The sequence below is a fragment of the Pteronotus mesoamericanus genome, unplaced genomic scaffold, assembly GCF_021234165.1.
Source record: "Pteronotus mesoamericanus isolate MK-2021 breed Mesoamerican mustached bat unplaced genomic scaffold, CSHL_Meso_final contig_78, whole genome shotgun sequence".
NCBI classification, from domain to species: domain Eukaryota; kingdom Metazoa; phylum Chordata; class Mammalia; order Chiroptera; family Mormoopidae; genus Pteronotus; species Pteronotus mesoamericanus.
The window spans coordinates 4,735,324-4,762,665 of record NW_026555258.1 but is presented as its reverse complement, the minus strand read 5'-3'; the positions used below and the strand labels follow the sequence as shown (position 1 = coordinate 4,762,665).

The 27,342-nt window shown below is 44.3% G+C and overlaps 1 protein-coding gene across 14 annotated transcripts in view; it reads right to left on the bottom strand.

Moving 5' to 3' along the window:
- The window catches only part of FNBP1 (formin binding protein 1), a 110,092-nt gene extending 88,159 nt beyond the window's left edge, over nt 1-21,933 (bottom strand). For all 14 annotated transcript variants that reach the window (XM_054584230.1, XM_054584228.1, XM_054584229.1 and 11 more), the window contains exon 1: nt 21,736-21,933. In XM_054584230.1, coding sequence (XP_054440205.1) covers nt 21,736-21,759 — 24 coding nt within the window. In that variant the 5' untranslated portion in view covers nt 21,760-21,933. The remainder of the gene's footprint in view (nt 1-21,735) is intronic.
- Nucleotides 21,934-27,342: the final 5,409 nt, after the last annotated feature.

Genomic DNA, 27,342 nt, shown 5'->3' with positions numbered 1-27,342 from the left:
CACACCTGTCAGAATGACTATAATCAATAAATCAAACAAGTGTTGGCGAGGATATGCAGAAAAGGGAAACTAGTGCACTGCTGGTGGAAATGTCAATTGGTGCGGCCACTATGAAAACCACTGTGAAGTCTCCTTAAGAAAAAAAATTGAACTACCGTTTGGCCCATCGATCCTACTTCTCAGAATTTATCTGAATACCAAAACACTAATTTGAAAAGACATATGCATCCCCATGTTCATCGCAGCATTACTTACAACAGCCAAGATATGGAAGCAACCTAAGGGCCCATCAACAGACGACTGGATAAAGTGGTGTACGTACACAATGGGATATTACTTGGCCATAAAAAAGAATGAAATCTTACCATTTGCAACATGTATGCACCTACACGGCATTATGCTAAGTGAAGTAAGTCAGACAGAAAGAAAAATACAATAAGATCTCACTTATACACTGAATCTAAAAAACGAAATAAACACACAAAACAGAAACAGAGCCATAGATACAGAGAACAAACTTACGGTTCCCACATAGGAGGGGATAGGCGGGCTGGATGAAAAAGGTAAAGGGATTAAGAACTACAAATTGTGGCTCAGTGGATTGAGCGCTGGCCTGCAAACCAAAGGGCCACTGTCAGGGTTCGATTCCCAGTCAGGGCACATGCTGGGGCTGCTGGCCAGGTCCCCAGTGCGGGGGCACGTGAGAGGCAACCTCACATTGATGTTTCTCTCCCTCTCTTTCACCCTCCCTTCCCTTCTCTAAAAAAATAAAATAAAACCTTTAAAAAAGAGAACTACAAATTGGCAGCTACAAAACAGTCATGGGATTATAAAGTACAGCACAGGGAATATAATAAATAATATTGTAATAACTACATATGGTTATTACAGGCGGATACTACTTAATGAGGGATCACTTTGTAAGTAATATAAACGTCTAACCATTATGCTATAGATCTGAAACTAAAGTAATATTGAATATCAACTACAATTGAAGTTTTTTTGATTTAAAAATATTTTAGAAAAAAATACATATTCATGAACAGGAGCTTTCTCATTTAATCAGGGTACTTTAGAAGTGCCCTAATTTTTCTCGTGTTGGGCATTTTCCCCCATTTTTGTTTACTAACCATTGTCTATTTGAGTACACTAATGGCTTTACTGTTTCTGTAACACTTTCCGTGTCACATCAACATAAAACCAAAAGGTTCTCAGTATTTAGGAGCACCACCCAAAGCTCCTAGCAGGAATACATGGTGTAATATGCTCGGCCAGCTCAGCAGAGAGACAGCCCCCTTCAAACCTTACGGTCCTTGTGCTCTGCTCTGAATGCCTTAACAGATTCGGGGGACGCTGGCGCTCCAGAACCTGGGAAAGCTGCCGTCCTCTCAAGTGGCGGCAGCCGCGGAGAATGTAAAACACGGCGCGCCCCTGCAGATCCGGGGTGTCAGCGTGGTCCTATTTCATTCTAACATCCTGTATTATGGAAACTATTTAAAATCTATGAAACAGATCCACACAGAGTCTCAGCTTCGTTTCAAAAAGAAAACAAAAAACTTCTCCCAAACACTGTCAAACCGCTGGCTATTTTTTCCAAGCACTTCTGATATAAGATAACATAAAACTGGTCTTTCAGAACAGATGGGCTTTAGGTAATGAAAAATTATGAGAGCGATGTCTAGAAATCTCGCACCTATTAAACTTAAGGACAGCTGTCACGTCCTTCCATATTCGGCGCCCATGGCACCCAGGCTTGCACAATATGTATTTGTGGGAGTCACACCCCAGGTAAAATGAATGGTGTTTATACTCAAGCTAACTATAGTGGCTTTAAAAAAAGAACCAAATAATCATTTTCAGTCATGCTATAATTACAGTAAAAGGTGTAAAAAAAAAAAAAAAAGTCAACCTTGACCACTCACTGTGAACTCCATTCTCTTCTACTTGGCCTCAAGTTTCCCATATGCTAGGAGAAAACCATCATTATCCAACCTGTCTGAAAGCCACTAAACACTGGTTTTAGCCCTGGCTGGTATGGCTCAATGGACTGAGCGCCAACTTGTGAACCAAAAGGTTGCTGGTTCGATTCCCAGTCAGGGCACACGCCTGGGTTGTGGGCCAGGTCCCCAGTCGGTGGCGTGCAAGAGGCCACCAATCAATGTTTCTCTCCCACATCGATGATTCTCTCCTTCTCTTTCTCCCTTCCCCTCTCTCTAAAAATAAATAAATTCTTTTAAAAACACTGGTTTTAGTAGTTAGAGGATCAACTTCTTTGGTGGAAAATTAATCTGCAGAGAGAACAATTCCCAATTAATTCTTTGAGCTTGGTTCAATGTTAAGGGTATTTTTAAATAACACTTAATATACCCTTATAACCTGTTGTGCAACACGAGTACTTAAGACAATCATCAAGGAGACTTCAAACATAACACAGCACTCTTTAATTACTTGGGAGGAAATTTATAGAACCCTTCTGAAGAGTTAAAGATCAATTGTTTTATATGGCATTTACAATGGCTTTTAATTTCCAAAGACCAAGGAGCTTCCTAGGTTGGCTCTTTGTCATCTTGGAGATAACTAAGATGCCCAGGACAAATAAATCTATTTCTTTTTTTAAACTGAGATAAAATTCATGTAACATAAAACCCTTTTAAAGAGAACAATTCAGTGGCATTGAGTGTGTCCATAATGTTGTGCAACCACCACTTTATCTAGGTCCACGATATTTTCATCACCCCCAGGGTAAAAACCCGGGCCCCTCTGCCGGTCCTCCCCACCCGCCCCTCCCCCACGCCCTGCAAACACCAATCCCTTTTCTGTCTCTATGGATTTGCTCATTCTGGACATTTTACACACACAAAAAATCCGGCAGTATGTGACCATTTGTGTCTGGCTTCTCTTCACTAGGCTTAATGTCTTCAAGATTCATGCTTTTTTCTGGCTGAATAATACTCCATTATGGGGACGAACCACACTTTGCTTGTCCATTCGTCCCTCAGTCGACACATGAGTTGTTCCCACCTTTTGACCATTGTGATTAGTACTGCTCTGAACATTCCTGTATTTATTTGAACACCCATTTTTATTTCTCTGGGTTTTTATATTCATAAGTGGGACTGCTAAATCATACGGCAACTCTATGTTTAATGTTTTGAGGAATTGCCAAATGGTTTTCCATAGCAGTGGAACAATTCTACATTCTCACCAGCAACGTACAATGGTTCCACTTGTTATTTTCCACTTTTTTGATTACAGTCATCCTAGTGGGCGTGATGTAGTGTCTTATTGTGGTGTGGATTTGCACTTCCCAAATGACTAATGATGCCCAGCATCTTTCTTATGCTTTTTGGCCACTGGTGCACCTTCCTTGGAAAAAACAATCTCCTTTCATTCCCACTTCCATGACAATAAATACAAATAATTTTAATCTTTATTATCGCTTTCTTGAAAACTGATCCCCCTCTCCACTTTTTAAATCTATGTCTAGAAGTCGCTTGAATTAGGTAGGAGCCTGAATGGTGTCTAGTCAAAGGACAAAAATCCAAGACTGTCTCCAGTTTGGCAACTGGCTTATCTATTGAGTACCTACAATGTGCAAGTTACTATTCTAGGTGCTGCTGATACAATATTGAACAAAACATGTAAAAAATCCTTGTCATCATGGAATTTACTTCCTATGGAAACTTTGATAAATACTACATCTATTAACCCGGAAAACAGACATACTGAAAAAGGGTAACTTGCAATTTTCATGAGAACACTTTAAAATATAAAATCCATAGCCCTGGCCGTTGGGGCTCAGCGGAGTGCCAACCTATGGACTGAAAGGTCACCGGTTCAATTCCCTGTCAAGGCACGTGCCTTGGGTTGAGGGCCCGGGCCCCAGCTGGGGCCGTGCAAGTGACGGCTGGCTGATGTTTCTCTCGGACATGTTTCTCTTCCTCTTTCTCCCTCCTTCCCTCTCTCTCAAAATAAATAAATAAATGAATGAATGAATGAATGAATTAATGAATGAATGAATGAATAGAGGACATCAATAGTTTACACAAAAGAAAAAGGTTCTTAAACGTGGGAAAGACAAATGAAAATTAAAACTACGGAAACGCCCCTTTCGGCTGATGAACAGACAGACAGGCAGACGGCGGGCGTGCAAGCGCGCAGCACCGCCAGCACAGGCCTGGTGAGGGCGCAGCGTGAGCCCAGCTGGGGGGCTGGGGGGGGGGCGGTCTGGCCGCACGGGTCTCAGCTCTCCGTCTTTATCCTCCAAAGATACTTACACATATGTAGAATGACACATATAAGACTATTAACCTGTACCACTTTTAACAGGCAAATGTATTGTAAATCTAAATGACCATAACAAATTCTTATATAGCCATTCAATCGCATCTTATGTAACCATTAATTAAGAAATAATAGTTACATTAAGAATGAGGGAGCTAAAAAAAAAATATTATAAATGATAAAAGTAAGGTACCGACAAGAGTGAATAGTGTGCTAAAGTCTGTGTGGGGGAGGGGCATCTACGCTAAACCCTTGATGGCTCTCTGGAAGGGACTTTAGTAACAGTGGTTTCCTTCAGGGAGGAAAAGGGCTGACGGCAGAAACACGCACCCTGCCCACGTGTAGCCTATTCAAAAAATGCATGAACAAATAAGAAATAAATCATGCTTTGAAATCATGATTTTCCTTAACAGAGTCTTCTGTCCTGGCGGAACTCTCAGAGTTCATTCAAGTGCGTAACTGCAGGCAGGATATTACGCGAACAAAACTGCACACAAGTAGGGCCGGCGGGGGGGAGGGGAAGGGCCATAGAGCCACCTGGGAGGAGAGCCTTCCTGGCGGGAGGCCCAGCTGGGACAAAGCTGCGCAGATCCCTGGGGCAGAAGCAGGCCTGTGTCAGGAAGGATGAGAAGGCCAACCTGCCTGTGTGGGGCCCGCCGGCAGCATTAAGGGCTCCGCGGTAAGTCCTTGCTGGGTTTGCGCTCAGGTCTGAGCCCCGCCCACTCCATAACTAGGTAACCAGGTTCCTGCGTGTTGTGCCCACAGTACCCCTTGGAGCTGCCTACGGAACCCAAGGAATGGGTTGCCTCTCTGACTTCCGTGCACATTAGCAAATCGTCCATTTCCTCTCGTCTTAGGCTTTTCTCTCCTCTCAGATGAGGTTGCCTCATCCCTAGGACAGGCGGGCCATTCACAGCCTACCAAGTAAATAGTGTGTAAAACAGCTCAGCCCTTTACTCTTCCTTTGAGCTATGCTGGCCTCTGCTACACTGAAAAATCAAGGTTAAGTATAATCTTCAGCTTGGCCTACGTTTGCAATCACTGAACAGCCAGCCAGCCCCGCCGCTCTGCATGCATGAGCTCTGCAGTTACTTATTTTTACTTACCAACATTACTGCTTATTATTACTGACAAATAGTACTTATTTTTAAACAGATCTTTTTACAGACCACCACCCACGGTAACCCCTAACTGAACACTGTTGGCGGGGATTTTCCTTTGCCCATTTCTACAACTGACTGAAGTTTTCAATCTTTTTTCTTGTTTTGTAATCAAATGACAATTTATAGATCTGCTTGGAGTTATCAGAAACAGTCTGGCTTCTAACCAACTGCTACCAACCTCTCCCCAGGGTCGTCTTCTCATTGAATTGATTGTTCATCCCACTTTCCCAGACAATGACTAGCACTTCATAACCCAAAGAAATGCAGAAAGCGGAAAAAAAAAAGTCATTATCCTGTGTTCCATTTCTATCAAGCAACTGAATATTTTTATCTAGAAATGTAGCATTCCACTGCCCAAAAGTGTTTTGGGAATGATATTATTTACCTACCAAAGTGAGAAAATTAAACAAGCCTTTCAGGTTTCTTGGCCAAAACATTTTGGGTTTTTTTTTTTAAAAACAATTTTTTAAAAGATTTTATTTATTTATTTTTAGAGAGCAGGGAAGGGAGGGAGAAAGAGAGGGAGAGAAACATCAATGTGCAAGATCTGTTGCCTCTCACACGCCCCCAACTGGGGACTTGGCCCACAACCCAGGCATGTGCCCTGACTGGAAGCTGAGCCTGTGACCTTTCAGTTTGCAGACTGGTACTCAGTCCACTGAGTCACACCGGCCAGGGCCCAAAACATTTTTGATCAGCAAAACAGTCCTGGATCTTTTTTGTGCCCATGGAGTTACACCCAAGACATTCAATCCATGGACAGAGTGCCGAACAGCTTAAAGAATGTACCTCGTGGTTCTATTTATATACCACTTTTTGAATTGTTGAATCTTTTACAAACCTGCTATTAACATTGTTAGCATTTCTTTGAGCTACAGTGTGGGAACTATACATAAAATGTCTAAATAGAGTTTCTAGTCTTGGAAGTAGTCACTCGACAGCAGTTGACATTGACGTATTCCCCATTTATTATGAATCAGTACTCCCAGGCCCAACATTTCGGTGTCAGTTGATCCTGGAACTCAGATTACGCTAGAACACCTGAGGTGAAGGAAGCTGAGGTCATGCAGTTTGGTTTACACCCCATTCACTGACCACTTCTACAACACCCCCTACAAAGGTAAGTGCTCGTTCGGTTTCTTTGCAACATGGAATTCAAGACATGAACAAAACAGCATCACAACCAGCCACATGTGAAGATAAATAATGATAGCCAGTGCTCATATAGCTTATTGTGCCAGACATTTGTTGCTGTAAGTATTCATTAACTCATTTAATAGTCTCAATAATCCTATAATGTAGGCACTATTATTATCCCCTTTTTACAGATGAAGAAACTGAGGTTAGGAGACTTGCCCAGAATTACTCAGCCAACTAGTATTAGGCTATGAACCAAGCAGTCTGGCTCCTGACCCATACTCTTGAACAATATGACATACTGACTAAATTGTGAAATAGTATATGAATAAAAGAATTTTTTAATACTCCCCAAGGATATATTCATTGATTTTAGAGGAAGGGAGAGAGAAAAACATCCATCGGTTGCCTCCCAAACACACCCAACTGGGAAACACACCCACAACCTTTCAGTGTATGGGATGACACTCCAACCAACTGAGCCACACCGGCCACGGCCTAAATAAAAGAATTTTTTTTTTTAAGATTTTATTTATTTATTTATTTATTTTGAGACAGAGGGGAAGGGAGGGAGAAAGAGAGGGAGAGAAACATCAATATGTGGTTGCCTCTCGCACGCCTCTTATTGGGGACCTGGCCTGCAACCCAGGTATGTGGCCTGACTGGGAATCGAACCGGCGACCCTTTGGTTCTCAGGATGGTGCTCAGTCCACTGAGCCAAACCAGCCAGAGCTAAATGAAAGAATTTTAACACAAGCAGCCACTGGAGACTCTGCTCCGAGACCTTCCGTCAGAGAACGAAGACACCAAGTAACCGGGCAGCAGAGAGAAAGCTCGGCCCGCATGTTTTAGGTTTGTTTGGCAGATTCACTGCCTCCAGAACACAGATTGTATTTCACAACTAAACCTATGGAAAATTTTGCATTTTATTTAATATTTCTCAAACAACACTTCTGAAGTAGATCGGCATGGCTTACATTTCAAACAACAGGAAATGAATGTTAGGGGGGGAAAAAACTGGCGAAACCATTTCTTCCGAAAGGAAATTGCAATAAAATGTTCTTTTCTGTGAGTCGGTGGTTATGACAATAATATAAAAACTCTTGAGATTTTTTTAAAGGATGACACAGAATCACCATTTCAAGGTGTACAATCTTGTGTCAAGAACCTTGGCACAAGCTTGGTTTAAGGAGTTTCTTTTCTCCTATAATAAGCCTTTATCTCAGAGCATCTCAGTTTCCTATTCCATCATTTTCAGAGAAAATATGTATAAAAACTTCTTGAATGTTCAACTTTTCAATTTCATATTCTAAGGGATTTCTTTATTTTGAGGTGAGAATAAAAGGATGTATGGTAGGCCTATTCTTTAATAAATGGATAAGAGTAGCGTTACTATCTCTATGACATCAAAGGATATTGTCCCAGTTTTTATTGTTTAACCTATCACACCCAAAGCTTACTGGGCAAGAACCATCTTATTCTGGGTCAGCAATCTGACAGGGCCAACTTGTCTCTGCTCCTCCATGGCTGTGACCCCAACTGGAAAGGCTGCAGACTGCGGGATCTCAACCAGTGGGAGCTAGAATCATCTGGAAGCTTCTCACTCAAGTGGCTGGCAGCCGATTATGAATGTAAGCCGAGACCTCAACTGTGCTGCCGGCTGAAAACTTTGCAGTCGACTTCTCCACATGGTCTCCCCACATGGGCTGGTTGGGCTTCCTAACAATATGGTGCTGGGTTCTGAAAGTAAGCATCCCAAAAGAGCAAGGCAAAAATGTATGGCATATTTATGCTCCTGCTTCAATATTCATATGGTGTCACTTTGACCATATTCTACTGGTCAAGGCAGTGCAAAGATCTGCCAAGGGTCAACGGGAGGGCACATAAGTCCTCTTCCGCCCCTCAATGAAAGGAATCTCAGGTCATATTGAAAGAGCGTATGGAATGGAAGAAATTATCGAGGCCATTTTTGCAAAATAGAATGCCAAACACATGAAGTAAGTTTCCCCCCAATCTGATTTATTTGGTGATCTAGCATTACCAGTTTTAAGCTGTCCCTGAAAAATATACAGAAAAAATTAATATCAAGTAGGACAGAGATCTTAGTCAACAAGGTATGAATTGAATAATTCTAAATACTCTCTATTCATCTTCAAATGTCAGCACAAGTACACAGGCAGCCTTCAAAGTAGAGTAGAAACTATTAGACCATCTGCAAAAACCTGTTAAAATAATGCATGCATGACATTAATTTCTGATTACTATCAAAAACCAAATGCCCATCAGTGGCCCATTTGTTTTTATGTTTCCATTTCTGAATTGGCACATCAGTTCTACTTACAAGCATATCAAAGCTTCAAGATCTGTTTATTATGCTGTTAGAATGATTTACAAAACCAATCCACTCAATAGTCTTCTACACCCCTCCCAGTCTGAAACAAGTTCCTCAGTAAGATAAACAGTTCAGCAAACAGAAAGCACAGCTACTGTCCAAAAGGGCAACACGTCATGACAGTTTCGCTACTAAGTGACAGAGTTCTAAAGTTAAATAGGCATGCTCGGGGGAATGTCACGGTGCCAAGGGCTTAGAATTTTACCATTTTAATTCTTGCTCTTCTGATTACCCAAAATTATGTTGCACAATCAGACCCGAACAGACCCAAACAGCCTGGACCTGTTTCCGGAGTGCCGGGTGCATCCATTAAACTATCTACTAGCTCAGTGCTTTTCAACCGTTTTTGCCTCATGGCTCACGAAAACCAATTACCAAAATCCATCCCTGACTGTGTGGCTCAGTGGATTGGGCGCTGGCCTAAAATTCTATGACATAACAAAAAATATTTTTTTTTTTGCCAATCTGACAAAAAATAGGTATAATTTTGACTGATCTACGAAAAAAAGGATAATAGTGATTACCTACCCTTTTTGTTCTAAAGTGACTTTTTAAAAGATTAGGTGCCTATATAAGGATTTCTGGTGCCAAGAATTAACCAATCAGAAGCAACCTTATTATGTGATCAATAAGATGCCACTCTATTACATGACCTATAATATGTATGGCTCAAGACAGGGCATTCACACTGGACAGCTATGGTTGTGTTGGCTGTTGTCATTCTTTTATTTGACAGTCTAAGGGAAAATAGTCAAGTGTTGCATGTTTTAAAGATTCTTGCAGTGCGCTGATGGAAAATCGCTGTACTGGCTATCATATACTTGCGTCTCTAACAGGCATCTTGCAAAATGTTCGGCACTAAACCTCTCTTCTCCCCATTAACCATAACCCTTGAGTCTCCTCCACCCTTATTTTTCTCCATAGCATTTATCATGAGCAGATATGTTATATAAAGATCACATAGAAGGACAATTCTTTTTTTGGTTACTGTTTGGTTTGTTGCCATGTTCCCTTTGCCTAGAACAATGCCTGGCATATAATGGGTGGTCAGTAATGTTTGTTGAATGAATTAGCGATGACTTATCAGGGTACCCGAGTAAATGACAAATGGAAAATTTATTCCGTAAGAATAAAGAATACCCTAGAATAGTGATGATGTTTGTCAGTGGCTGGCAGGGTAAGAAGGTAGCTCCAAAATACTGCTGGGTTTTAAATTTGTTATAAAGAATAAAAATCAGCAAAAACTGAGAATGCATGAAAAGGAATCAAAGTGTCCCAGTGCTACCAGAGCCGCATCGAGAATGACCTTGGGGAGTTTTTGCAAGCTCAGATTCTCAGGCTTGCCTGTTTGGGAAATGCTGGCAAGCGAGGTGATGGAACATGTATCATCCAGTCTGGGCACTAGCGGGGGGCGGCTCTCGGATGCAAGACCGAAGAGAAATGGAATTGAGAAGGTCTAAACGTGACTAATTACCCTGGAGTCTGTCTAAAGAAAGAATATGTCAAAAGAAGAGGAATTACCTGCATAGCATCTGTAAAATAGACTCTATTCTGTCCTTAATGTAGATCTCTCCCTCTGGAAGAGATAGTTGCCTTAGGCTTCCAGTTTGGTGTCATAAGCCATTAAATTAATTCAAATCCATTTTGATTGTGTGCGCTCGGAGACACTTTGCATAGAATTTAGCTCTCCACATAGATTAGCCTCCAGGGAGAAAATGTGCAGATAGGCCAATAGGAATAGCTAGTCTCCTAATGGCTATACCTCTGGCTTGGTCATCAGCCTCGGGAACTTGGTCAGCGCGGGTCACCTCCAGGCGTACTGGAGGGGCCGCCTGAGCAGAAACAAAGAGAGGGCAGAAAAGAAGAGGCTGCAGGTTTTGGTTTTCTGCCCATTTGGTGAAAAAGAAAGGACCCAAAGCTAATATACTATTTAACCCACAGGCCAAAACAGTGAATTGGCGTCACCCTCGCAACCTCTGGCTCCCCACTCAAGATGTGCACTGACTGCTAGGCCGTCAGGCATCCAAGACCCCCTAGCTAATCCCACCCCATGAAAATGCTGAGGGGTTCTCTCTCCTTCACCTCACACGGTCCAGTCAGCCAGGCTCGGCCTCCTCCTTCCCAACCTCCGCACTGCGGTCGGGCGACTGAAAACCTGGCCTGCAGCTACCTGCTTCCAGCAGTTCAAGGGTGCCTTTGTGCCCTCAAGGGGAAGCCATGGGCTCACTGGGCTTTCAGCTGCTCTGTCTTCACAGGCTCCTCCTCCTGAGCTCTGCTCATCTCAGGCTCTGTGACCTCTCACACTTGGGAGCCTCTGCGCAGGCTCCCCCCGCCCCCCACTCCTGCCCCTGTTCTTCCCGGGTGGCTGTCTAGGTCACACTGGGAACTGTACCACCCCCGCCCCTGTACAACTTCCTCCTCCCTCAGGACTCCACACGGATGTCCCATAAGCCCAACGGAGTGCATGCTTCCAGGGAGTCACCCTCCCTTAGTCCTCGTCACGCTGCACTGTAACGTCTTGTCCACATTTCTGCACCCCCACTAGACTGGAAGCTGCTACTTGAAGACAAGAAGATGTTCTTGGCACTTAGGAGATGCTCCAAAAATAGATACTGTGGACAAAATACAGAAGTCTCAATTATACTCATCATGTGATAGAATTTTTATAATTTCACTTGGTTACTTTTCACGTACACCTTAGTTATCTTGAAAATTAAACAATGCAAATAGATGACCTATTTTTTTTCATTTAAAAAGAGCCTATACTAGTTTTTTCAATTACAATTGACATTCAATATTATATTAGTTTCAAGCGTACAGCATAGTGCTTAGATATTTAACTCACTCACGAAGTGCTCCCCCTGGTAAGTTTAATGCCGACCTGGCACTGTACAAAGTTATTGCAACATTACTGACCCGTGTGCCGTACTTGACAGCCCCTCATAAACTATTTTTAAGAATAAGTAAAATTTATTCTTTAATCTAAAAATTCAGTGTCATGCTAAACAATATATTTTAAATTCACATACACAGTCATGAAATCCAATTTTCTTTGTTCAAACACTGCCAAACATTTACACACACACACCCCCTCTCGTAATGCAAATTAACTTCAAACTTCTTCGCTTTCTTTGCTAAGAAATCAATCTCACACTAAGCTGGTATGTAGAATAATTCATTAGCTGTCTCAAGCAGTAAATGTCCCTCTTTCGGGGGGAAATAATGTAACTTCAGTAGAACTTTTCTAAAACGTGGTAATAATGGCCAAAGAGAACTATTTCCCCCTCAAGAGCAATATTAAACTTATATTTTGCGTAAACTCAAGTGTACTGCTACAAATTAATATGGTTGCCCTGGCTGGTGTGGCTCAGTTGGTTGGGAGTTATCCTGCAAAGTGAATGGTCACTGGTTCAGTTCCCGGCTGGGGCACATGCCTGGGTTGCGGGTTCAGCCGCTAGTCAGGGTGCATACAGGAGGCAACTGATGGATGTTACTCTCCCTTTCTCCCTCCCTTCCCCCTCTCTAGAATCAAGAAAAGAAAAAAAATTAATAAATAAAAATTAGTATGGTTAGTGTTTTTCAGTGCAGTATACATATATTTTTAAAAAGAGATAAACCTGCACGATCTCCCAAAATCCATGGTTCCTTTCCAAAGCAATGATTTCCAGGCATCTCCCTTCTATTAGGAGATTTTACTTCCTTGTTAACATGTAGAAAGAATTTTAAATCAGAAGACAAAGGCTTGACAGTGCAAACTTGTCGGCGGGGACAGGGAGTGGCTGATTTTCATGAGGAGCAGGAGGGCTCTGCAATTTTTCCCCAAGGAACAGGGTTTTTCCCCTTAAACCCTCTCTGTGCTTGTGCCAGTTTGCATTACCTGTCGCCTCACCCAACGCTCTCCAAACAAGCACTCATCTTCCTGGTGAAGAGGACGGCAGGCACCAGCACAGGGCTCGCAGGTTGGGGACGCCAGGGAACGCCAGGGACGCAGGCGCGAGGACTCGCCGAGCACCGGGTGAGGGCAGACGAGGAAAGCCGAGCAGCCAGGCCAGCCCTTCCCAGCTGCCTCACTCGCGTGGGAGCACCCACCCCGTCACTCCCAAGAACCTGTTGGGTGTCTCCGTGCACCTCGGGAACCCACTCTCGGTTTTGGTTATGCAAATAGAAGACGAAGGGAACGGCTTCCTGTAAAGGGGCCAGGTTTTCTTTGGCCACAGAGAGGAGGGAACACGTTTAGTCCCTGTGTTCCTCAAGGCCCACAGCTTGAAAAGGCCTGCGCGGGGCAGCCAGAGCGCCTCCGAGAGGTCACGATCTTCTCTGTTCTTTCTCAGCTGAGTCCAAGAAACTTTTCACCGAGACATACTTTCAGGAGACACAAAATCAGAAACTTGACACTACTCTTACTATGTCACACCTTTACAAATTCATTTATTCAAATTAGAAAAAAAAATCCACACCTTTGGACTTAAAAGGATGAGGGGAATCGCTAGACCCACAAGAAACACCTGCTTCCTTCAGGGCCGCTGCTGCGCTGGCCCACGCAGTGCGGGGTCATGGATTCTCAGCGGCTCCCCCTACAAGGAACCTCAGAGGTTTCAGAGAGCAAAGCCTGCATCAGTGACGGGGTATGTGAGTGATGGGGGAGAAGGGGATTGCAAGCCACTCATACAGAAGATGCCATTTTTCAGCTACTTTGGTTTGGTGTCACAAAGAAAAAAAAAAAACTATTTAAATTCCAGCCCTAGCTCCCATTGTTTTGGTGAGTCTGGACTCTTTGCCTCTGAGACTCACCTGGAAGATGATTAAACTCACGGGGTCCTTGTTAGGTTAGGAAACGATGCATTTAAATTCCCAAATGAAGCCCTGACCAGTGGGGCTCAGTTGGTGGGGTGTGGGGGGTCCTTCTGCAAGGTGAAAGGTCATGGGCTCCACTCCCAGTTGGAGCACAGGCCTGGGATGTGGGTTCCTGGGGGGCGGGGGGAGGATGTGAGAGGCAACCCATCAATGTTTCTATCTCCCTCTCCCCTTCCCTTCCCCCCTTCTAAAAATAAATAAAATCAAAAGTAATTAATATAAATCCCCCCCCAAAATGCATCAGGTGCTTAACGAGTTGGCTCTCTTCTGCTTTCATATTTTAAAGAGCGGGGGAGGCCCTGGCTGGTGTGGCTCAGTGAATTGCGCGTGGGCCTGCGAACCATAATGTTTGCTGGTGCAGCTCCCAGTCAGGACACGTGCCTGGGTTGCCCGCCCTGTGGGGGGCGCGCGAGAGGCAACTCAAACACATCGATGTTTCTCTCCCTCTTTCTCCCTGCCTTCCCTTCTCTCTAAAAATAAATACAATCTTAAAAAAAAAAAAAGAATGGGGAGAATTGGGGTTCTCTGCATTATTCCTGAGAAAAGTGGGGCTGAGGACTCTAAAACCACGTGGGGGCACGCAGAGGAAACCAGCGTGCCAAGTATCGACGGCCTCAAAGCTGGGTGAGGAGTGCATCGGGGCTCAGGATATTCTTTTCTTTAAGTACATTGGGGAACTTTCTCTAACTAAAGAGTTGAAACAATAATAATTTTTAAGATACTAGCCGAAAAAAGATGGGGAGGTGGGGCTCTAGAGCCCCAAAGACCTGGGATTTAATCTCTCCTTTCTACTCTGTGAACGTGGGCAAGTTATTTTACCCTCTGAGCTTCAACTTACCCTTATGAAAGGGAATAGTGTGGAGAGCGTAGGAACGTGCCACCCAAATCCTCTTTCCAGCAAGGACTCCTCGCTCAGATGTAAGGAGTGCGGTTAGCTGACAGCCCCCTTTGGAGTCTACCTCGTCTTTTGAGCCGAGCTCATGGTCTTCTTGCAGCAACCCCCAACCAGTGACTGAGCAAGATGGTCACCAGGGTGACCCTGTCCTTGGCACCTGAATGAGCACGGGGCGGTACAAGGGCCTGGCCCACTTCTGTCCAGTGCAAGGCTCTCTGAATGGCTGATCTTTGCCCTGGAACTCCCGTTGGCCTGGTAGAGACATTGTCGGGCTGCACGGTGGCCTGATGGCCCCCTCTGCCTAATCTCACTTGCGCCCTTCTCTGTTCACAGGTAAACTTCCGTCCCAATAAAACTTAGTGCTCCGAGCTCCAGCTTAGAATCTTCTTCTCTGATGTTGCCACTGAATGGTACCTACCTACCTCGCTGGATTCTTGTGAAGAATAAATTAAATGATGGGTGGAAAACCTTTGCCCAGCACCTGGGACTTGATAAATTCTAGATAATGAGCAAAGCTGATGCCAATTGTTCAACAGCGTTTATGGCAATAGGGAACGGTGCATGTGAAAATATCAAAAGAACCATAGAGTTTATGTAATTAGAAGCCATCCTTATTTTTGTAACCCATAGAGTAGCGAAGTACAAGGTAGAGAGGAAACTGCAGTCGCTAAAATGTATACACTAAAATCCCAGATACTACTCTAAGAATTAATTATAATATTTTAAAAACCCCATTCTAATTCCTAGAACGGTGTGGTCTAAATTAAAAAAAATATATACACAATATAGCTAATAGGATATCATAATTTAAATGTTAACAGGTATTGTAACTTTTGCAACAAGAATGGAAGGTTTCATCGTTTTTTGGTGGTGGTGGTTGTGGTTCGAATCTCTTTGTAGCATTAAACAGTGGAGGCTGTTAAGCTTTACATAAACTTAACATAGAATTTACAAATCAGATGAGGCTGACAAGCTAAAAGTTGGTCCCAACTGGAAGACTATGATCAACCAATATTAAAAACGTGTATACTCTCAGTTAACTCTCTGATATAGGTATTTGGCCCTTCATGATTTTTAAAAGCCTTTAACTAGACACAGCATTAGGCTCAAGCTCATATAAGTATACACTACTAAAACAGGAAACAAATATTTCATTACAAACACTAATTCCAGAAGATTTCACCCCCACATCCTAAAATCTAATTAGATGAATTTCCCAGGGCATTCACGTATTCTTGGTAGCTTGCAACTTTTAAGTGTCAAAATAAAGCCTTATTTTAAAGTGTGGGTGGTGTTGATGAAACATGTATGAGTAATACTTGCAGGAAACAGTATTAGCTTTAGCTGGGGAGCAGGTGCTACCTGACAAGCGCTTCAAAGGAGCACTTTCCCTGTGACACAAATGTAAAGCAGGAGCTATAATGCGGCCACCCGGCGAGCACAGACATTCACAAAACGCCTTATGGCGCTTGAAGTACAGCTTTACCCACTGAAAACGCAACTACTAAATAAAAGTCCAGGATTAGAGCTCATGTACAAAGTGAAGGCAACAGGCTGATGTGTAAATAACCACCACAAAATCTCCAGACCTCCCAGATTACATTTAATATTTACTAACCGGAAAAGGCTGTGCAAAGCTTGCTTCAATGGGGGGAAAGGGATGACAAAATTGAACTTGATTTAACTGACACTTAATTTAATCTGTCTTCGCAGGCAGTTCCTCTCTATTCACTATAGTTCCGGGAGGGGTGTCTCCCCTGTTGGTCTTGCTATGTTGATCCCAAACACATCTCTGAAGGGTTAAACATAAAGCGGTAGAGAGCTATGAACCGCCCTCCATTTAGTATTCTGCAGCAAGAAGAAGAAATAGATAATTCTCCAAAACCTGGAACTATTTATAGTCCATTACTTCAAGATTAAAGAAGAAACAGTTTAACATTTTAACACACTATGGAGTATTCTAATATAAATACACATACACACACACCCACACACACCAGTCATAAGGAGCATGAACAACACAAAAGAAATGAAACCTTCCAGCCCCGCTCCTGAGGTGAAAAAGGTGCCCAGGCTGCGAATATTCATGGGCAGGGCATCTGTGGGAAAATCTCTGTACCTTCCACCCAATCTGCTGTGAAACTAAAACCACTCTGAAAAATAAAGTCTAGTAAAGAAAAAGGTGCCTAGAATTCTAACAAGTGAGAAAAATAAAATTAAATTCTAAAAAAGAATTATAATAATTGTTTACAATCGCCAAAGTGCAGAAAAGTATTAAAATTATTCTCCCATTACTTTAAAAAAGCAAATGCTAAAACAAAAAGGGGAAGGATTCATTCATTTATTCAATAAATATTTATCAAACTCCTACTGCATGAGTCAGGCATTGTTTCCAGTGCAGTGGGAGATAACTCTTTCATTGCTGCCTCTCAGGGGTGCGCGGCACAGTCAGCGTCGCCACAGTCAGCTCAGTGTGGGGTGCACATGGTATGTCTGGCATTGTCCTGAAACACAGGTTTAAAAAGTGCCTATGTACAGTCATGACAGACGGTTTTTACTAAGTTAATCAATCAGTCTTATTCAGGTCTCTCTGTTCACCTTTTTTCTTCTTTTTATTGAGTCCAGAGAGAGGGGTAGGGAGGGAGAAAGAGAGGCAGAGAAACATCGATGTGTTTGAGTTGCCTCTCACACGCCCCCAACTGGAGACTAAAGCTGCAACCCCGGCATGTGCTCTGGCAGGGACCTGAACCAGCAACCTTTCGGTTTGCAGGACAATGCCCAGCCAACGGAGCCACACCAGCCAGGGCTCTCTGTTCTCTTTCTTGCTTTTAGTATTTTGGGCTCCTCTATTTCTTATTAACACCAAAATAAGGAAATAAAGATGGCAGCAAGGACACTAGGAAACAAAAGTAGCTTCTGTCACCCAGAATTTGCTACCTGCAAAGATTAGAATGATTATGAGGAAAGCTAAAATTTTGAATATGTTTATTCACACCTCATAGTAATGGTCAAGCTAATAAAAAGTTGAACTGCACTTCCATAACTTGTCACTTCTTTCTAATAAGTAGGAAAGAGAAAGAAAAAAAAAACTTCAAAGGTAAGAAACTCTTGCTTTGCCATTTCTCCAATGACCAGTCACAACTTCAATAACTCTGTGCAAACTATTTACCCTATTATCTTCACTTTTTAAACAAAGTCTTGAGCAAATTCACTTGGTTCTTCTTACAAATATAAATCTCTTTTGACTCTAATGTTGTAGGCTAGAGTTAAGACCTACTTTGTACATTTTCACCAAAAAAAGTGGGTATCCTTCAACATATATAATGTAACTTAGATTCAGATAGGCGTCTTGCACATAAGTAGCTGCTCAATAAAAATTCTAAAACTTTGATTAAAAGGCAATGGTATGAATAGTTGTACAGAAATAATTTTATTGTAAACCAATCTCTTTAAAATAGCCATTTACACGTTGACCTGATACAAAATAGAAAGCCCCAATTTAAATATAAACTAAGCCAGTAAATTTATTACAAATAATGGGCTTTGAGTCCATTTTTAGAGTTGTATGATAACTTCCTGACATTTCTAAAAATTTCCTAGAATATGAAAGTATACTCCTGTACAAGTGTTAAAAAAGAAAGAGAGCCTTGGCTGGTGTGGCCCAGTGGCTTGAGTACCGGCCTGAGAACCAAAGGGTCGCTGGTTAGATTCCCAGCCTAGGGCACCAGCATGGGTTGCGGGCCAGGTCCCCGGTAGGGGGCGCGCCAGAGGCAACCACACATGCATGTTTCTCTTCGTCTTTCTCCCTTCCTCTCTTCCCCCCTCTCTGAAAATAAATAAATAAAATCTTAAAGAGAGAGAGAGAGAAAGAAAGAGAGAGGTTTTGCTCCCTCTGCAAAGCAGGATGTGGCCAGAAAGTAAGCCTTTCATGTAAAGTGCACATTAGAAACCTGGAGTTTCTAAAAGCCTATCTGATAAGTCATTTCAGAGCGAGCTTACGCATCCAAAAGCAGACCTAAGAGGGGAGTTCTCAACAGAATGTAATAGACAGTTAACAGTGTTATGTTTTCCTGAGAAGATACAAAACTTTTTAAGTCTATATGGACTTGGAGAAAAGTCCTAAAAGGTGTGGACACCTGAAGGTGTTTGCGAAGGCCTATGAAAGCTGCAGCCACCTGGTCCAAGTAACTGAGGGCACCCAAACCACGGCTCCATCTCTCTCCATCCAGAAGCGTAATCCGGCCAAGTGGTGCTTGAGCGCCCCGTCATTATCTCATTACACATGTGCACAAGCCCAAAGCCGCCGTTCCTGGAAAACCCTCAATCAGGGCCCGGCCGCGCTGTCCCGCACCGCCCCGCACACGCGCGGGGCGGGGGTGGACTGTCTGGAACCCTTCATTAGTCCTTTTTAATTTTTTTTCCAAATCTCAAATACTAATAAAATAAGGCAACCGAAAATAGACCTTTTGTTGCCTTCATACTTCTTCGTATTTCATCTTAAAACTCAGATTTTGTGCTCCTATTATTAGTGCAAATAAATGTGTTATTCCTTTCCCTCCATTGAACTCTAAGCCACTCCAGGGCAAAAGCCAATACTCCAATGAATGCCTTTAAAAAGAAAAACAAAAACAACTTTTCACTGACCCGTACTTGCATATGTACAGCTGCTCACTGAGTCATTCTTCTTTATAAACTTGCTAAGCGAAAAGGCTTTCAAGTTCTTCACACACCCTCTTCCTTAAAAATCTTTTCCAATCGGCTTCATCACAGGAAAAAGACTCAAGCGCAAGCAGCCGAACGCACATCACCCAGCTGCAACAACAGCCCACTCTGGACTGCTTTTCTTTTTTAACTGTTTGTTTGTTTGTTTGTTTGTTTGTTTTTTATAGAGGAAGGGAGGGGGAAAGGGAAGGAAACATCGCGCGATTGCCTCCCGCGCGCCCCCTACCGGACCAAACCTGCACCCAACCCGCACCCTGCGCACTTGCCCTGAGCGGGAGTCCAACAGGTGCCGTCGCTTTGCTGGCGGGGAAGGACGCCCACACCGGTCAGGGCACAGGGCACGGCTGTTTTTCCGTCACCGACATGCCCACCCAGTGCCACCTCAAATTCTTGTGAAGCAAATCCAAGACTCTCGTATCGTTCACATATAATCCAGTTCCCATTTATTTTCAACGGCTCCGTCCACCCCGCTCCCGCAGGAGTGTGCAGAACAAGGCAGGCAGTGGGGCCTGGTTCATCGGTTCCCTGCTCGCGAACTGTCCTCTCTGGACCTCCTTCGGCACCACTCGCCCGCATCGCTGAAATGCCCCGAAATGCCCCTGCGTTCAGCCCCTTGAACCACAGCCCACTTCACTTAGAAATAGATTGTACTCCCCCCCCCCCAGAATCCCTTTTTCTTGTTTAAACAAGTGAAAAAAAAAATGTGCCAAAATTTCTATTCTCTTGATAAAAATTACTTCCGAGTTGTTCCTCCTTCCCCAGAGAAGGTGCTAAGAGCCAAAGGGAGTGGAGCAGGGATAGAAGGGGAAAGAAACACGTTTAAAACGGTAGATTCTGATGAACTAGGCGTGAGCAAGTATTTTCAGCCATCTGTTATTTTATTTAAAAAATGAATATTTGTAAACATCAGCCAAAATCTTGGGTTCCTTTAGACAGAGGGTGTTTATAAAATGAACTATCTTAATTTAAAGGGGCTGTTGCCTTCAGGATTTTGATTATTAACAGTAGGTGCTTCTGAGCCTAAGAATGGTTATATAAGAACAATTAAAGCCAAAAATAATAATAATTAAGGGAGGATGCGCCCTGTTTCTATAGCTCTAACCTTGTTTTATTTTGAGGTGAGATTTCTTGGCCTCCGCTCAGACAGCAGCCACCACCCCGCACTTGCTGCTCCACGCCCTTTACAAATGGAATTCCAAAAAGAGGCACTTTCGAGTCCCTCCCGGGAAATGTCTCCTCCGGAGAGCGGGATAATTGGGATTTCACCCCTCCTCCCTCTGGACACTGCGCCGCCCGGCCCTCGCCCAGCGATGAAGGCCCCAGGAGCCCAGGAGGCGGCATGGCAACAAGCTCCATCGCATCCCCGCAGCCTGCGCTCCCGGGGTGGCCTGCGTCCCACCGAGGCGCCCCCCCTTTCGCCCTGGATGGGGACACACGGCTTCAGACACCACGCGGCTAGTTTACCCACCACACCCCCAGGTGATGGAAACCGATGGGGCGCCCCTCGCCGCCACCTTCCCCATTTTCAACTGTTTCCTCCAGGCGGTTGAAAAATCATTGCCCCGCGAACGCCTCTTCCTGAAGGTGATCCCCCCTAACTTTCCCCTCCAGGCCGAACGCCGCAGTCACCGCAGCGAATTCAGGATCTGAGCTTCCCACCGAGAACTACAGATGCGCCCCAAACCGCCACAGGTCAAAAAGTCCTCGCCCCTAGAGAGAAGTCTCCACTTCCCGCCCCCGCGCCCCCAGCCCCAGGCGTGCGACCCAGCCCCGCCGGGGCCGCCCCGCCCCCGGGAGGAGCGCCGGGTCGGCCCGCACCTCCACGCGCAGAAAGCAGCCCTGGAACTCGGGACTGGGCGCCCTGAGAAATAACGCAGTCCCCAAACGCCGAGGGCTTCCACGCCCCCATCGAAGCCGGTCCGCGCGCCTCGGCTGCTCGCCCCGAGGGGACGAGCTTCTTCCCCGCAAACACCGCTGGCCTCCGGCCGCCTGGGGGACCCAGACCCGAGCCCCCTCCTCAGGCGGTCGGGCCACCCGGACCCGCGCCCCCTGCTCAGGCCGCCGGGGGAACCCACACAAGCTTCCCTCGCCTCGGAAGAGCGAATCTGGCTCGAACCTCCTGCTCGGGCCAAGGCCCACGAGGGGCACCCGGACCCGCGCCTCCCTCAGGCCGCGGGGACCCTGACCCGCGCGCCATCGCCTCCGCCGCGGCAGCCCGGCCCGCGTCCCCTGCCCAGACGCGCCAGGCGCCTTCCTCGGCAGCCCCGCGGGCCCAGCCCCTCACTTACCCAGAGCTCGGTGCCCCAGCTCATGGTGCAGGGGGCGGGAAGGGGCGCGCCGCGCGGCGGGCGCGGCTCTCCGGTCCCCCTCCCTGGCGATCCCTTCGCCCCTCGAGATCCCCGCGATCGAGGAAAGCCCGAGCCCGCGCTACCACCGCCTCCTCTGGCTCGCCGCTGCTCGCCCAGGGTCTCCTCGGCGGCTCCTCCTCCCGGTCGCTCTTCAGCAAAATGGCCCGAGGAAGCAGCAGCCCGGCAGCCGCAGCGCCGACCAGCCCGCCCCACAACCCGGAGTGAGAGGAGGGGGAGGGGAGGGCGGGGCGGGGCGGGGGCGGGGCCGCACGCTGGAGGCGGGGCTATCTGTCAGCTCGCGCACGCGCCCCGGCCCACCCTCCCCCAGGTGCCCTCCGCCAGGCGGGCGTCGCCCTAGGGGTGCGGAAGGACGCTGAGGGAGGCGGGAGGAGTACCCCCACTGATTTATTTTTTTTATTATTTAATAGCTACCGCACTGTTTGCTCTTAGGACAACCACTCTCCTTTGAACCGAGCCAGCCCCTATTATTACCAGTGCTCCGTGAGGCCCGAGGTTGCTCCTCTGCGCTGAGCGCCGCTGCGCGCAGGACAGTGCTTTTCCCCGGCAGCCATTCGCGCCGACCGGAGTTCGCTGGCGAGGCGCTTTCAGCACCGCGCGGGAGCCATGGAGGCCCAGGAGCCCTGCAGCCCTGCGCGGTGGGCGCGGGGCCTGGTACGGTGATGCTTGTGCACTGCAGCGATAGGGACGTCGAGCCCAAGAGCGATCGAACAGCTTCAAGCGGCTAGGGAGGGAAGCCAGCGGCGCACAACCAGTGATTTCTAATCTGTGAAACCGGTCGTTTCCAACTTGTTCAGCCAAGAAACGCTCAGACGTGAAATCACGTTGCCGCTTAGTGGGGGAAAAACAAAGCACTGGGTCCACAGATAAAACTGGTTTCAATCCAGCCTCCAGCACCTACTAGCTGGGTGGCCTGGGACAAGGACGCCACCTCTGTAGAGGCTCAGAGCCCCCATCTGCCAAATGGAGGTAACGCATCCACCTCAGCGTGTGCTGGCGAGGATCAGGGAGATAAGCGCCTGTTACCTGGCCTGTGGTTGGTAAACTGAGAGCTAATTTTTAAGTAGATACTGACTCCATCTCTTCGTATTCCAAAGGTCAACACAAATGCCCTCGACAAGCCGCGGCGAAATTTCGGAGTTTCAACTCTTTCCTCCGAATCGCTAGGCCCTTTCTCCTCACTTATGCCACTGACTTTTCTGAGTGACTGTGGGTTCCTAAAGTGGGTCACATTTCAGAAGTATTTCATGGTGCATCTCCCGGTTACCTACTGCGCCCACCCCGCAGCCACGACCGGTGAGTGTTATTCTCCGCCACGAAAGGATGGAGCTGAAAAACCCTCGCAGATAAACCTACAGGTCTACTTCCGTTGTTGGACAGAGTTAGAATAAGTTTAACCTGTCAACGCTATTTGGCTCTGTCTTTTTTCAGTTTCCTGACACCCCCTCGGTTTCTACTGTGTGTTTAAATGTTTTGCTCTCATAGTTACCAGGTCTGGGAACTCTTTACTCCAGAGACTCCGAGATATAAGACAATCAGAACCACCTACCTCCCCAGGCAGATTAATAGCCAGGGTGCATTGGAGGGGTAAGAAATTCAAGCACTGCATAGATAGGAACTGTAAGTGAAAAGCAGGTTATCTCTCAAGACCCTGCCTCTGTAATCACCTTGATTTCCCTGCCTGCCCCAGCTTCAATATTTTTTTATCAAACACAATGATCTAATCTCTACTGTTCTTGGAGACTTCTCAAAAACAGTGACCACTTGTGAAAATATGTTAATTAGAAGGAAAAGAAGCCTGCTGATCAAAAGAGAAAGAAGGAGGGGGAAGGAGGAAGAAAGAGCAGAAGTAAAAGACCACATAAAGATTAAAAAATAAAACTTTTAAGATGAGTAAGCAGGAAACAGTTACGGAGACCCATTAAAAGCCACAGCAGCAGAACTATATGTAACTGGGTTAAACATCTTTCACCTCATTAAGTTTGGGTGGTAACTGGAAAAGGTTTTAAAGTGTCAGATTTAAAATTAAAGAAAGAAAGAAGAAAGACACCGCTGATCTTGAAGCAATGGAAACAAACTGAGTTTGGGATAAAGATAAATAAGCCAGCAGAGGAAAAGATAAAATGAATACAGCATTTTATTTATTTATTTATTTATTTATTTATTTATTAACTGAGTCTACTCACTTTCCCTAATAGTAACAGGGAGCGATTCTAAAACAAGGAATAATTACTATTACCTAATCACTGTGGTAATAGTACCTGACATATTTAGGAATCAGCTCCACAGGGGGTATTCTAAACCCTGTCTATATATACACTGGAATTACCCAGGGGTTGGGGTAGGTTACGTACACTTGTATGTACACTTGTTTCACCTCAGTAACATCTACAAAGCACTGATTTACAAACTTCTGTTCTTGGTGGGTGACTACATAAATTTCCGCTGAATAATCTCATTACATGGATGTGATTAGCACTGAGATAAGGTATCTAGACAAATAGACTCTAGATAGGTGGCTGTGCTGTTAGAGACAAACAACTCCATCATGGTTTGCTCGTTTGTTTGTTTGTGGCTATTGTAATGGTGCTTGAAGTTAATAAATATCTAATTCAGGGGCTTAGAGGGATAGACGTCTCTATCTCTATCTTATTTTAAAGGAGGTAGGTTTTGTAATTGTTAAATTGGGGTCCTAGTTTCCACTGCTATTTGGGTGTGTGGCCTTTGGCAACTTGTTTAAACTCTCTGAACCTGTTTCCTTATTGGTGACATAGGGGCCTCACAGATTGTTAGGAGGCTGAAATATTAAGTTGGTGGGGAGCGCAGGCTTTATGTTAATCAGAGTTGGGTAGCTCTGTAGTGCTCTGGTTGAATTATTTTTCTGCTCTAAGCCTCAGTTTCCTCTGTAAAATGGAAATAATGCTACTTACATCAAAGGTTACTGCAAAAATGAAAAAAAAAACATGTACAATGCTTAGCATAGGGGGCACAAGTATTTGGCTCTTTTCATTTCCTCTTGTTTTCTGGAGGATTTGTACTTATCGTATCAAAGAAATCAATCCGTTAAAGCACTTCTGATGTATCAAGACAGCTTGCCTTAACTACAATTGATTGGTTTTCTATTGGTGAGGTACTATTCCTATTGAAATTCTCAGGATTTAAAAAAAAAATAGCTTCCACATCAGTCTTGGTTTAAAATTCTCCATTTGTTCAGCGTTCAAACTCTCTACTTTCTAAGGACCCAGGAAAGCAGTCAAGTGGAAGAAGTTGGAGTGGGATAAAAGTAGGAACTCTATGGAGGAGAATTTTAAAACTGCAACCAATTTTTGCACCTGATAATAGAATTTCCCTGAAGGTCTATAAAGATGTGTACAAAAATCAGGAAGATCTAGCTGTCCTATGGCTAAGTTACACATTGTTCCACCAAGAATAGAAATTTGAGGTTTTTCCTCAACCCACAGGATTCAAGATGTGTCAGGGCCTTGCTTCTCCAGGAAGCACACTCTCTGGAAGAAAATACCATGTGCTTCTCCCAGGCCCCAAGGAATGACATTTCCAGTCAGAGTGACGTCTGATTTCTAAATGTGCTGCCAGGCTCCAATTTGATCTCTACAGAAGTTTTACTCTTTACAGAAGTTTTGGGTCTGAAATATCAACTCTTTTGATGAGAAAACAAGTGGCAATTATACCTTATTACAACTGTAGAATATTAACCTATTAGTTACTTAAAAGATTTCTATAAATACCTAAACTGATGCCAAATATTAATCACAGGAGGCCCAAGCTAAAAGTTCTGCTACTAGTGGCAAACTTTGGTGGATCCTGCAAAGTTAGAGGAGATAGAAAAATTAAATGCACTGGACTGAGAATCAGGCTAAAAGTCAGGTTTAGATCAGTTTCTCCAGCACCCCCGCTCCAGGCCTTTTCAACCAATACCTTGCAGTTTAATGCCCCTTCGAAAAGATTGCCAGGGAGAAGCAGGCAAAACTTGTTCTGTTACTCATCATGTCTGTTTCCAGTTACAGTATCATGAGTATGCAAATAACCTTTTCTTGAAACTCTGAAATCATGAACATAAATATACTTGCCAACATAGCCGTTTTCACAGGATTTGAAAACTGCCTAAAAAATATTTCAGTTTATACAAGTCTTTGTATAGTGTTCCCTTTTTTATTTCTCTCAATTCCAAACTAACGACTGGAACAACATAGTTCTCAAATACATGTAGGAAGATATTCCTCATAAACCTTTGGACAGATGCCACTGGTACGTAACCCTATAGAGGTCACACAACAATTTCCAAATGAAAAGAAGCAAGACATAAGAACCAGGTTTAAGCTCTGGTAAAATTGTTTTCCAGAAACTAAAAGACAGAAATCTTCTATTTTATAAACTGTTTGAATGTTCAATAGTTATTATATTATTAAAGGAAATTAAGACTATTCCTGATCACTCCCCATTTGTAAAAGCCTATTACATTAAAATTGAAACAAAATATCCTAAAAAATGGTACCTCATTTTAAAAAGTAAACAGCCCTGGCTGGTGTGGCTCAGTGGATTGAGCACCGGCCTTCAAACTGAAAAGTCACCGGTTCAATTCCCAGTCAGGACACATGCCTGGGTTGTAGGCCAAGTCCCCAGCTGGGGGCGAGCAAGAAGCAACTAACCGGTTTCTGTCCCTTTCTTCCTGCCTCCCTTCTCTCTCTGAAAATAAATGAAATCTCTTTAAAAATGAAAAGTAAAAAATATCTCAAAGCCTTGAAAAATGCCTTTAAAAATGACACTGCACTGAAAAATCCCCTTTCCATTTAATAACTAGTTTTACACTGAAGTGAGAATCAGTTAACTGTCTTTGGTATTTCTCTTGATACCCTAAAGAAAATATCACTTATTTTATATTCCTAGTATGTTCTTTTGCATTGATGATTTTTAAAATGCTTTCTGAGAATTTCCCTAGCAGTTCATTTGATACCACAATTACTCAGATTCTGGGCTTTTCGCTTTTTGAAAAAAATTAAAATTAAAAGGGTTAGAAAGCCATGTATAGTATAGTGTGAGGAGCACAGATCCAATTCTGAGGCAGATGAGGTTTCAGTCCTAGTTCTAAATATGCCTGCTGAAGATTACGCCACTAGATGCATGACCCTGAGCAAGTCATATGACTTCCTTGGTTTTGTTTTCCTATCTGTTGGTATCTGAGGACCCTTCCAGCCTAATATACAAAAATAACTTTTTACAACCAGGTGGGACACATTAAGTGCAGGGCTTTGCAGATGGGTCCTGAATTGAGTTCTAGCTGGGTCATTGATAAATCAGTAACTCACCCTTGAATAAATTAACCTAACCAAGTCTCATTTTAAAAAAAGGATTACAAGTAAACACCTTATGAGGTTTTTGTGATATTGAATGAGATGTTTATATAAAGTACTTAGCAGAAACTTGGCAAATTTAATCACTCAATGTATATTTATGATTATCTCGCTGTGTGGACTCACAAAATAAGTTTATTTGTAAAATGGGGTAGTAAGA